Source organism: Cnephaeus nilssonii (genome assembly GCF_951640355.1).
Source record: "Cnephaeus nilssonii genome assembly, chromosome: 6".
Classification (NCBI taxonomy): domain Eukaryota; kingdom Metazoa; phylum Chordata; class Mammalia; order Chiroptera; family Vespertilionidae; genus Cnephaeus; species Cnephaeus nilssonii.
This window is the reverse complement of record NC_137077.1, coordinates 102,274,917-102,288,409: the sequence shown is the minus strand read 5'-3', so window position 1 is coordinate 102,288,409 and position 13,493 is coordinate 102,274,917. Positions and strand designations below refer to the sequence as shown.

The following is a 13,493-nucleotide window of genomic DNA, read 5'->3' as shown; positions in this document are numbered from 1 at the left end:
GAGGGAGGTGGAGAAGCCCTCAGGGGTGATCATGGCCAACAGCCGCTGCTCCCACCCGCTGACGGCACCGAGTGGTCAGGACTGGTGCCCAGCACCGGCAGTGGGTGCGAGCGGGGCCGGCACTGGCAGTGGGTGCGAGCATTGGGTGGGACCACAGCACGCGGGAGCAAAGAATTTTCAGTAACCACCAGAAGCTCGCCCCGATGACAGCGACCAGTGCCCCACCTTGGTCTTGCGCCCCCACTCACCTGCTCCACCATCCCACCATGGCCAACACCTGCCATGTTCCGCACATGCCCCCTAGTGGTCAGTGCACGTCATAGCGACCGGTTGTTTGGTTGTTCGGTTGTTCTGGTGGTTCCACCATTCAGTCTATTTGCATATTAGCCTTTTATTATATAGAATTTACTTTTAGAAATATAAGTAAGTTAGAGAGAATTAATGTTATACCTATAATACCATCATGGTTTCTTCCTTTCAAGATGGAAAGGGGAAAAGGAGTATTTAAACTCAATCCCACCTTTTAACCATCTGATGCTGCCTGACTTGAATGACCTCCTTTTGATGTACCAGCAATAGTTGTGATACTTGTTACACTGTGTTTTTCTCACTGTGACCTCATCCCCAAGGTTTGGTTTGGTTTTGTTTGTCAAAATTAGAGCACCAGAGTGGTTTTGCATGAGAATATCATCCCCCTCCACCTCAAACAAACAAAACACAGATAATAGTCATTGCTTTGAAAGTGCTGTTAGAGTTTAAGCAAACTAGCTAATTACCTTCCGTAGTGATGGAGCTTTTGCTAACACTTCACATTTGGTGGCTTTCTCTAGAAAAGACCTTGAAAGACGCCGTAGAGTTGGGGGTTGGGTGGGGTGTTCTTACCTGGTCCCATTGCTGCGGTTTAGAGAGAACACTTGGCTACTTGGCTGCTAGGCTGTCAGCCGCCTCATTGTTTGATATTGTCCCTGCCTTTCTGTTCAGCCCAGGAAAGAGAGAATGCCTGTAGCCTCACTTAGCTTTGTAATCTGCCGCAAGTGATGAAAGTCCTGGTTAACGGTGTGTCAGACTCCCTTTCTCAGACAAGGGGGGGTCCCCATTAAAGATCGGAAATGAACTCCAGACTTAACATGATGAGGGAGGTATCATAACCCTGGCTTAGCAAATTGAGCACAATTGGGATACTATTAAAAACAACAACTACAACAACAACAAAGCTTCAAGCCAATGTGCCCGGAAAAAAAAAAAGAAAAACGCCTTACATAACTCACTGCAGCAGGTTTGGGTTTCCTCTGGTTCAAGTTTTCTTGCCTCTTTGATAATCAAATGATCTGAAGAAAGGCATAGAGTTTCAAGGGAGAAGCTGCATGACAGGCTCACAATAGGGCCATTCACAAGGGCTCTTTTATTAACTTACACAGTATCGCCATCATTCTTGGTCTCTGGCTTTACTACAAGGCTCCATTTAAACTTAACCCAACTTGCAGACATAACTGATCCAGGAATTACTCAATACAACCAGCCAGATACTGTAGCCTTTTTCCCCATTTGATAAAGGGATTTAACACAATGGGCTTTACAGTTCTTAAATGACTCCATTTTCCCCGTCTTTCCGATGTGGTGCTGGTATGACCTTTTGTTCTCAAAAAAATTTCACATGGTTTGATTGTATTTTTTAAAAGTATAAACAAACGCAATATTGATGCCCTATCTTTCAAGTTAAATTTTAAAATCTTGTGATGATACAGAAATGGAATTCATGTTATAATATTTACACAGCTGATTTCAAAACATTAGATATTATTATTAACTATTAGATATTATTAAATTAGGCCTGAAAATATGTTCTTTATTTTTGAGGAAGGTTTTGATACAATACCTAGTAGTACTTCATCATTGCACGTCCACTTTTGCACACTTCTGGTTGCCTGCTGGTTTTTATGCTACTGCTTCTATTACAGTGCTACTGCACCGATCAGGGCGCTTGGTTAGCCTCTGCGTGGAGAAGAGAGGACAGAGCCCTGAGGATATATTTGCTAGCACACCACACTTTGGATCCATACCTCAGAATAGTGGCTCTCAAACTTTATTAGGAACAAAAATCAACAGAATGTTTGATTAAAATGCAGATGCCTGGGTCCCACTCCCAGAGACTGATTCAGTAGGTCTAATGGGAGCCTGAGGATGTGCATTTTAATGAGCACCGCATTGATTCTGATGCTGATACTGAGAACCATGATCCTGAATTCACCAGAGCAGTGGTCGGTAAACTCATTAGTCAACAGAGCCAAATATCAACAGTACAACGATTGAAATTTCTTTTGAGAGCCAAATTTTTTAAACTTAAACTTATATAGGTAGGAACATTGTTATTAACTTAATTAGGGTTCTCCTAAGCTGGCCTTTGCTAAAAACGTCCTCAATCTGAGTGAGGTACGTTCGCTGAGGTCGACCCCTTCCAACTCTCCCACCCACACTCGTCTTGTACACTTGTTTCGTCTATCTCCTTTCGTCCATCCTCTCTATGTGTCCAAACCATCTCAACATACCTTTCTCAGTCCTCGACACTACATCTTCTTTCACTCTACAACGGTCCCTAAAATTAACTTAATAAACTTTACTTAAAGTTTTAAGTCTTAGTTAAACTATAGGTACGTTGAATAAAACTTGATATCATACTTAATAACGATATTATTTATTGATAAAATTAAATTCCTTACAATTTACCTTACAATATCCATAAAATTAAATCATGACAATGACTGACAAACACTAATGTGAACAGTGGCCTTGCATCTCCTTGGAAAGTTGGGTAAGTCGGGTTTGTATGTTGTTGTTTTTAATTTTAGGCACGATTCCAGGTTCTCATCAATAAGACGACTTCTCAGTTTACTCTTGATAAGGTTCATGCTTGAAAATGATTGTTCGCATAAATATGTAGACCCGAATAAGGAAAGAACAGCAAACGCTAGTTTTTTCAGTTGATTATATGAGTCAGGAATACTATTCCAGGTGTTAAAAATCAACATAACTTCCTTCTCCAGGTCTTTCAAAGCAGACCACTTGTGCTGTGAACTAAATTCACATTTGTTTTTCTCCAATATTTGTATATCAGCACAAAGACGTTCAAATTTCGAGCTCCACAACTCTTTGTTTTTTAAATCCAGCAATTGCATTTCAAAGTTGCCAATGTCAATATTAAAGGGAGAAAAATTTAATTCTGTTACAATAGCATTAAGAGGTTTTTTAGCCCTAGCCAGCTTGGCTCAGTGGATAGAGCATCGGACTGAAGGGTCCCAGGTTCGATTCTGGCCAAGGGCACATGCCTGGGTTGCGGGCTTGATCCCCAGTAGGGGGCATGCAGGAGGCAGCCGATCAATGATTCTCTCATCATTGATGTTCCTATCTCTCTCTCATCCCTTCCTCTCTGAAATCAATAAAGAAATATATATTTTAAAAAAGAGGTTTTTTAACAAAGGCTAATGTTGCTTTGCTGTTTCTGAATTACTAAAACCTGTTGAGAAAAGCTTCCCTCATATTTAAAAGTGTTGTTTTGAAATAGCAAATGTCAATATCAGAATTATTTTCTTAGCGATGTTTCAACAGGCTTGGAAAGTGAATCAAAGTTTCTCTTTCAAAATCTTGAGCAAAAAGAGATAATTTGTTTTCGAATGAAATAACTTCTTCTAACATCGAAAAAATTGTGTTTCCTTTCCCCTGTAGTTTACAATTAAGCTTATTTAGATGAGACGTAACGTCTACCATGAAATAAAATTTTTGGATCCACTGATCGTTCGTTAGTTCTGGATAGTGAACACCCTTCTCAAGGAGAAATGCTTTAATTTCTGCTAATAAGGAAGCGAAACGTTTCAAAACGTTTCCTCTTGATAACCAACGTACCTTGTTATGCAGCAGCAGACTACAGCACTCTCCATTTCAACTGAAAATTCTTTAAATTGGCGATGATTAAGAGCTTTAGCTATAACGGAGTTGATAATGTTAATCACCAATTCCGTAACTTTGCAAATTTCTTCTGGAAATGTCTGCGCACAAAGCGCTTCTTGATGAATGATGCAATGGTAAGTAAGTATCTCGTGATTAATTTTTTCTTTCAAAATAGCAACAAACCCGTTTCTTACACCGGGCATACTTTTCGCCCCATCTGTTGAAATTGAGACAATTTTATCGAGTGGAATATGTTTTTCAATGCACTCAATTACAGCATTTGCTATATCCTCTCCACGTGTGTGACCTTTGAGTGACAATAATCCTAAAAGTTCTTCTTTAGGACCTGTAGATGAAATAAATCGTACAAAAAGTTAAACTTGCGCTGTATCATTTATGTCACAAGACTCATCAACTGCTATTGATAAAGCTGAAACCAATTTAAGATCTTGACTTGCTGGTCGGTTATATTCGAAGACATTTTGACTGTTCTATCTCTCACTGTTTTAGCAAACAATGGTAACTCTTTAATTTTTTTTAGAATATCAGCTTTGTTCTTAAAATCCCGAAATAGCTCTTCGGATGCATTTATAAAACAACTTTTTATGTATTCACCGTCTGTATATGGTTTTCCTCTCTTAGCAATCTCTTGACTAACCACAAAACTTGCAATATTAACATTGTTGGAAGATTGCATCCAGTAATTAAATACAGAACTTGATTTTTCTTGACTCTTCTGAAGTTCCTCAACTGCTTTCTTCCTTGCATCACCGACAGGATATTTAGTACTAAATGACACGTGTTTAGTTGTAAAGTGTCTCTCCAAATTTGATTTCTTGTTATGCGCCAATTTTTCCTGACAAATAAGACAGGTCGGAAGGCCATTTAAGTTTTGAATAAACGCGAAAGTCTCGGTCCATTCAACTTTAAATTCACGGTTTTCGTCTTCCGTTTTTCTTTGCTTCTTCTTTGTAGCCATGTCAAACAGGGCACCTAAAAAAAAGTTTCATTTTATAACAATAAAGCCACCAACACAAAATAATTACAATTCTTAAATTGACGACAAAAATACCTGTAGGATTTGCACCTGGTTGGAAAAATACAGGTAACTTTATGCTTCGAGTAGGTACCTTTGTCACCCGCGCGCGGTTTGCGGGCGCGACTAGCACTAACCACTGCGCTGAGACTGCTGACTGACCGGCTCACTCAACTCCTGCATGAACTGCGCGCCTCCCCTGCGCTGCGTATCCCGCAGCCCGACCGACCGACACCCCCACTTCTTCTAACAACGCCACTTCTTCAAAATAGACTCGCCCAGGCCGAAAACCGACTTCTGCGCATGGGCCACGAAGTTTCAATCGCACTGTACCTGCGCGCCCGTATTTTGTGGAAGAGCCACACTCAAGGGGCCAAAGAGCCGCATGTGGCTCGCGAGCCGCGGTTTGCCGACCACTGCACCAGAGGATGTTGGGAAGTGATGTTCCCCCTGTAGGACCCGTTCCCTCCCAGTACTCGGGACCACCTTGGATGAAGTGGCCCTGGTGTGATTTCCCAAGGCCGCTGGTGGCAGGAGAGAAAGACGCCTCTGGTAGGTGTCGGGTTGAGCAGCGAGCATCCTTTTCCTGCTCTGCTTGCTTCTGAGCCAGGATCCACCACAGGCATCCCCTTCCAGGAACACGCCTCCCTGGGACCGGCTCTGGGGATTTAACAGTGTCATCTCACTTCTACCCCAGCTTTGCATGATGAGAATTGCAGCATGGTTGTTATTTGCAGTATTTAATCCCAATTTACATCTCCTCCTCAACCCCCTATTCAAGTAATTGTAGCTTTTTAGAAACTAAGCTATATTTCCAAAGGATTTCCAATGATCTCTGGGTGCTTAAAGGCCTTCGGAGAATTATGGATGTAACACACTTGTTCATTTCATGACAGATAGGGGGAGATGTGGTGATGACACTACTGATGTTCACAGCACTTTGCCTGAGATGCCGCTGAGTGTGTTCGGCTTGTAGACTCTCCCTTTCCATGTGGTTGGAGGACTTTTTTATTATGAGAATTTTAATTTTTTAAATTTGTTTTTCAATTACAGTTGACATACAGTATTACATTAGTTTCAGATGCACAACATAGTGATTAGACACATATAATTTACATGGTGTTCCCCCCCAATAATCTAGTACCCATTTGGCACCATGCATAGTTATTATAATATTATTAACTATATTCCTTATGCTATACTTTACATCTCCATGACTAATCTGTAACTACCAATTTGTACTTCTTAATCCCTTCACCTGTTTACCCAGCCCCCCAACCACCCTTCCATCTGGCAACCATCAGTTTGTTCTCTGTATCTATGAGTCTATTTCTGTTTTGCTTGTTTATTTATTTTGGTTATTACATTCCACATATAATTGAAATCATACGGTATTTGTCTTTCTGTCTGATTGCTTTCACCTAGCTTAATACCCTTATGTCCTACTGTGTTGTCACAAATGGCAAGATTTCATTCTTTTTTATTGTTGCATAATATTCCTTGGTATATGTGTGTTATATCTTCTTTATCATTTATCGATGGTCACCTAGGTTACTTCTATATCTCTGCTATCATAAATAATGTTTCAACAAACATATATCTTTTTTAATTAGTATTTTATATTTCTTTGGTTAAATAGCCAGACATGGAATTGGTGGGTCACAAAACTAGAGAATATAGCTTCCTGGTAGACATCACCCAGTTTCCAGAGTTATCAAGATTTGTCATATTGTTGGGTAGCTTTTTGTTTTTTTCTTAAATGTTGCTTGTGGTTTCCTAATTGGTTCTGTTTTGAAATGAATAGAACTTGAGATGCTTTGCTCAGGACCTGAGTGCAGTGGTCGTGAGTAGTGATTTGTATATGTGCTCCTCAGGAATGTGTTCCAGAAGACCTGGAACTGAAGAAGAAGGTTTTTGCTCAGTTAGATGGAATCATCGGTGATGACGTTGTCCTCAGCAGCTCCACCTCATGCCTCCTGCCTTCCCAGCTGTTTGCTGGGTTAGTGCATGTGAAGCAGTGCATTGTGGCTCATCCTGTGAGTATGTCAAACCTGGATGTTGATCATATCGCTTTCTGGTTTGGGGGAGTATTACATTTTGTTTAATCCACTAGCATTTTTTAACTGCTTTGTTGACATGTAATTCACATACCACACAATTCAAATAGTACAATTTAATGGTTTTTAGCATATTTAGAGAGTCGTACAAGACCAGCATTTTCTAAAATAATTTTATCCAAAATATTTTTGGGTTGTATATATGTACCTAATGCATAGTGGGACAGAATAAGCAATCCTTACAGACTTTCACCCTCAAGTAACTCACTGTCCAAACAAGGAGAGAGAATACTAAACTAATAATTCTCCTACTGAAGAAAAAGTCTAATTAAAATAATGTGTACACTGTCACTTGAACTGTGTGGGATGAGTTTTGCTAAAATGCAGATTTTGAGTCTTACTTGAGATTTCAGTTCAGTACGAACCCCTCCTTCTTGGTGGTCCCTTCCACCCATCTGTTGTAATTACCTGGGCAAACTTATTCACTAGGAGTGCATTAGGAGGCATGGTAGGCAATGGGTTTAAAGTTGGCATGCAAGCACTCAATGCATCTTCTTGAGATTAATGTGTTAGTGTGAGGATCAGAGAGAGGAGTCACGGATCACTTGGTGGATGTTCGAGTCCCAACTGTGAGCTCAGCATGACCTTGGAGAACCCTGATGATCTGTTAGGACAGAAAAGCTAGCTTAGCTCAAGTCATCAGAAGTATGACAGTATAGGATGATGATCACATCTTTAGCACCACCAGGCCTTTGGAGGTGAAGGCTCGGGAGAAGCTACATGAAGAGGCTGAGAAGATCAGATAGAATCTGATTGGGCTGATGAGAAGAGTGTATGAGTTTGGGGACGAGTATAAGAAAGACCCTAGGCTAAGAACTACAATCGGGTGTGCAGAACTGTGAGGGGACCAGCTGAACTGGAAGAGCATATGCACTTGGGCGTCAGAGGAGAAGGTGAGAAGGCTTGGGAGGAGTTGTGTTGTAGAGAAACAGAATTGCTCTGAGGAATTGGACTGGTTTAGGGACAGAGCAGTGTGGTGGTGCAGTAAAGACACTGTCTTTGGAGGGTAGTCTGAAGGTGGCTCAGAGAGGGGGCGGCCAGTTCACAGAACCTGGGACAGCATTCCATGTGGGAATGGCCCCAGGAGAGGTTGGGGCCTCTAGAACTGAGAGCAGGGATGTTCCTCCTTCTGAGCAAGAGTAGTTTAGAGTGAGGAGGTCTGAGGTTGGCATAGGGAGGTGAAGGAAAAGAGCAAGTCACAGATGCTGGCTAGATTTTATATGGGCAAAGAGGGATGGCTTGGACTGCCACTTAAGGACTGTGTGGTTCAGGATGTCTAGATATCCTTGTCCTGAAGTATAATGGAAAGTGTGAAGAATGATTATGAAATAAAGAGACTTAGGCCCATAGGATAAAACCAGTCACATTTAGTTACCATTCAAATACAGGTGAATTAGCACCATGAAAACCTTAAATGAAGCACCTAAAGGCCATGTTCTATGCAGCATGTCAGTTTTTGCTTCTGTGACATTTACATGCACATAAAATCCCTTAAAAACCGTAAACCACTTACTAGATTTTTACTCGATTGCTTCATTGCTTGAAAGCTTGCAATGTTTAACCAATGTTTTTACTTCTGAGGCAGTTTAGAAAAACAACAACTAAATCAAATTGTTCAGAAAATACCTCCTAAATCCTTTGATAAGACTTGCTCAGTGTCACTAATCATCAGGGAAACTGCACATCAAAACCAAACCACAATGACATATCACCTCACACCTGTCAGAATGGCTATCATCAAAAAGTCAACAAACAAACAAATAAAAAACAAAACAAAGAATTGAATCCATGAATAAAACATACGAAAAGTCAACAAACAGGTGCTAGTCAGGATGGGAAGAAAAGGGAGCCCTCATGCATTGTTGGTGAGATTGCAAATTGGTGCAACCACTATGGAAAACAGTATGGAGGTTATTAAGAAAATTAAAAATAGATTTAACTTAGGATCCAACAATCCCACCTTTGGGGTATTTTCCCAAAGAAATCCAAAATGCTAATTCAAAAAGATACATGCACCCCTATATTCATTGCAGCATTATTATTACAATAGCCAAGATATGGAAGCAACCCAAGTGTCCATTAATAAATGAATGGATAAAGAAAATATGGTACATATATACAATGGAATATTACTCAGCCATAAAAAAGTAAAATTTTGCCATTTACAAAAATATGGATGGACATAGAGGATATTATGCTAAGTAAAATATGTCTGACAAATGAGAAAGGCAAATATCATTTGATTCCAAAACAAATGAACAAACAAAACAGAAATAGACTCATAGAAACAGATACTAAAGGGATGGATGCCAGAAGGTTGGGTGTGAGGGTCTGGGGGAAAAGGGGAAGGGTTTATAATATTGTGATAAGTTCCATGGTGACAGATGACTACCAGAATTAGTGGGGTGATCACATAGTAAGGTATGAAAATGTTGAATCACACATGAAATTAATATAACCAGTACACCAACTATCTATATATATAAAAACCTAAGCGACCAAATGACCAAACGACTGGTCACTATGACACGCACTGACCACCACGCAGGAGCTGCCCCCTGGTGGTCAGTGCGCTCCCACAGAGGGAGCGCTGCTGGGTCAGAAGCCCTGAGCCGGGCTCACGGCTGGCGAGCACAGTGGCAGTGGCGGGAGCCTCTCCCGCTTCCGCGGCAATGCTGAGGATGTCCGACTGCCTGCTTAGGCCTGCTCCCCATCCCCCGAGTGCTCCCGGACTGCGAGGGTGCAGGCCAGGCTGAGGGACACCCCCCGCCCCCCGCCCCAGTGCACAAATTTTGTGCTCTGGGCCTTTAGTACTTAAATAAAAAATAATTGAAAAAAGACTTTTACTACATTTATTCCATTTTAAATTACCCATGGGTGAGATCACACCTTACTCACTTTCTTCTGTCCATAGCCCAGTGCCTCTGACTAGGTGCTCGATCCGTGACTATTGAATAATGACATTTCTCTCCTTCATACCATCCCAGTATTGCTGAGTTTTACTTATTTAATGAAATACAAACTGCATAGTCAAAGTCAGTCAAACCTCAGTTTAAAAATTAGCCTCTCATTACTTTTATAAATTATTTTAAACCGAAATGACATTAACTAAAGCAAATCAAATCACCCAGGTTAACCATCTTTGGAATTTTATCCCTTTTTCCTTCTGTGCTGGTGTCATTCACTTTTGATCATACCACTGACCTCTCAAAGGACAAAAAGCATCTCGGACAATTCAGTCTTAGCTGGACCGGCAGTACCTACGGAACCCAGAACTGTTGGTAACCTTTTTTTGTTTTGTTAATCCTCACCTGAGGATATTTTTTCCATTAATTTTTAGAGAGAGCAGAAGGAAGGGAGGGGGGGGGGGAGAGAGAGAGAGAGAGAGAGAGAGAGAGAGAGAGACATCAATGTGAGAGACACATCAATTGGTTGCCTCCTGAATATTCCCCTACTGGTGCCAGGGATTGAACCTACAACCCCGGTACTTGCAGTTGACTGAGATTCAAATGTGCGACCCTTTGGTGGCGGGCTGAGCTCTGACCAGGGCCCGTTGGTAACCTCTGAGGAGCTGCAGTTTCTGTTCCTGCCGGCCAGGCAGGAGCAGCTCAGTGTCAGCTTACATGCCATTGCCCTCAGCTCGGGGCCCATAACGGGTCCTCTGTCTGGACAGGAAACAGGATGAAGGGAGAGGAGGCTTGTTCGTGCCCTGAAAGAGTGCTGTCTCCGCCCTGGCACAGAGGCCCTCTGCCAGGGGGGTTTGACATCGCACATGTTCTCTTGGTGGGCAACTTTCCGGTGGGCCTTTCAGCACTGGTTGTGCTCTCAGCATCCAGGGAGTTGAAATGGGATTTCGAGGGGAAAAGTTACAGGTGAAGCCATTCTCCATGTCCTGACATTCTTTCTATCTGATACTTTTTGCTGCCTTTCACTGTCCGCCTGTCCTCCCTGTAGAGGTGCAGAGGCCATGTGGGGCAGTGTTTGCCAATGACCGTCTGAAGGTCGAGTTTGGTGCGGTCTGTCTTGGTGCTCAGATTCTATGTCAGCAGCCCATCAAGACACCCCAGGTTTCCACCAATAGTTTTAGCTGCACTTTACAGTTAAGTTTCCCCTTTTTCCTTCCTTGTTTCAGTTGGGGATGTGATGGTCCCGTGGAGCTGATGGGGCCTCATTCGTGCAGCCAGTGCTCTTGGTGTTCCTCTGTGTGTGACGGACGCTCCATAGATGGAACCGCCTTGGGGTGACACACGTCAGCCCGCCAGGATTTCGGCCCTGCATGGGAGCAGCTCCCAAAGGCACAGCTGCAGCCTAGTTACCAGTGAGGCCGGAGCGGGGCTGCTGCTGGGATTCAGTCCGGCGGGCCTGCACAGGCGCCCAGGGTGCTTCGGTCCAGCACGCCCTGCCATGCATGCACCTGCTCTGCTGCACCTCTGAGCCACTAGTCTACACGCAGGCGGTCATTGGACGGTCCATTTCTGGGTTTGCTGTGTATGGGAGCGCATGTGTGTGTGTCCTGCACACTGCAGTGCTGCCTGCTCCAGATTGCCAGCTCCCTGCTCACAGGGGCTGCTTTTGTTCTTTATCTCTGTGGAGGGCACACGTAAATGATCAACATACTGAGAGATGAAATCCTCTGAACCTTCGTTTTTGTATCCATGTTGTGGAGGAAGCGGAGTTTACCTGGGCAGAAGTGCCCCGCCGTGCGGGTGTGAGTGGATCTTTTGGAGAAGGACAGCCTGCCTTTCATCTGTGAGGTTAACCTCTTTAATTGGCTGCAGAGAGAATAAATGGGCTCTGTGTCCCGGCGTGCTGTCATCCGATCACATGCCTCCGGCTCTGTTCCCGAGTCGGGCAAGGCTTTTCACAGGGTGAATGGAGAAAGGCTCCCTGTGCTGCCCAGCTCAACCTGAGCTTCCAGACGGCCTGTGCCACAATCCCGCAGGGCTCAGCCCGGGACCAGTGTGCTTAACCTTTAGAGCGGCGGTCGCCAATTGGTGGTCCGTGGACCGCTGGTGGTCCGTGAGGTCTGAAAGGTTGGTGACCACTACTTTAAAGAAATCACTAACTTTTCTTCTTTGTTTTCCCCATTTCTTGAGGGCCCACTTCTCTCTCTTCCTCATAGACCAACAGCAAAGGCCTGTCCGATGTCCCTGTCAGAAAGGGAAGAACCTTTCAGGAAGTAGCTATTCTTTCCTTTGTAGTGGAATCACTTACATTGTTTTTCTCTCCTCTCCCATCCTCTCCTCACATATGTACCATGTTAAATTTATGATTGTCAGGATCCTCCTCTGAGCATGGAATAGGGGTTAATTTCCTTATCATAGGAGGAGGCACTCTGGCAAGAATAACCCCGTCCAAGCCCCCAGGCACCTGAAGGTCCTTTTCTAGCAGCCTATCAACCTGAGCGTGGGGACACAGCCAAGGGCCACTCCCTGTAGCGGTGACTTTTATAGTAGGTGCTGGGGAACAGCGGCAGGACTGTGACCTGGAGGTGGTGTGATCAGGCTCCTGCTTTTAATTTTGTTATTTTTGTTAATCCTCACTGGAGGATATTTTTCCCATTGGTTTTTAGAGAGAGAGAGAAATATCAATGTGAGAGAGACATATCGATTGGTTGCCTCCCGAAGGTGCCCCTACCGGGGCCGGGGATTGAACCTACAACCCAGGTACACGCCCTTGACTGGGAATCGAACCCACGACCCTTCTGTGCATGGGCCTATGCTCTAACCACCTTGCAAACTGGCCAGGGCCCTGCTTTTAATTTTTTTAAAAATATTTTATTGATTTTTTACAGAGAGGAAGGGAGAGGGATAGAGAGCTAGAAACATCGATGGGAGAGAAACATCGATCAGCTGCCTCCTGCACACCCCCTACTGGGGATGTGCCCGCAACCTTGACCGGAATCGAACCTGGGACCTTTCAGTCCACAGGGCGACGCTCTATCCACTGAGCCAAACCGGTTAGGGCCCTGCTTTTAATTTTTAAAAAATACTTCCTTGTGAAAAAATACACAACATTTACCACCTTAACTATTTTAAGTGTTCAGTTCAGTGACATTAAGTACATTCACACTGTTGTGCAACCATCACTACCATCCATCTCAAGCACTGTTTTCATCTTGCAAAACTGAAACTCTGTCTCCATTAAACAACTCCCAATTTCCCTCCCAAAGCCCTGGGAAGCCACCATTCTCCTTTCTGTACTTTCCGTCTCTATGGATTTGACAGCTCCACCTTACGAAGGGTCACCCTGGCAATGACCGTTGAGCCTGCAGGAGGAGGCCAGTGAAGAGGAGAGTGTCAGAACCCAAGTTGAAAGTGATGGTTTGAGCTAAGTGTATAGCAGAGGGAATGGGTTTTTTTGAGAGATGTGAATATAATTGAGAAGACTTTTGGAAA

At 43.3% G+C, this 13,493-nt stretch overlaps 1 protein-coding gene across 2 annotated transcripts in view; it reads left to right on the top strand.

Annotated features, from left to right (window-relative positions):
- Positions 1 to 13,493, top strand: part of CRYL1 (crystallin lambda 1) — a 162,562-nt gene that overhangs the window by 110,825 nt on the left and 38,244 nt on the right. For both annotated transcript variants that reach the window (XM_079775669.1, XM_079775668.1), the window contains one exon: positions 6,853 to 7,014. In XM_079775669.1, coding sequence (XP_079631795.1) covers positions 6,853 to 7,014 — 162 coding nt within the window. The remainder of the gene's footprint in view (positions 1 to 6,852; positions 7,015 to 13,493) is intronic.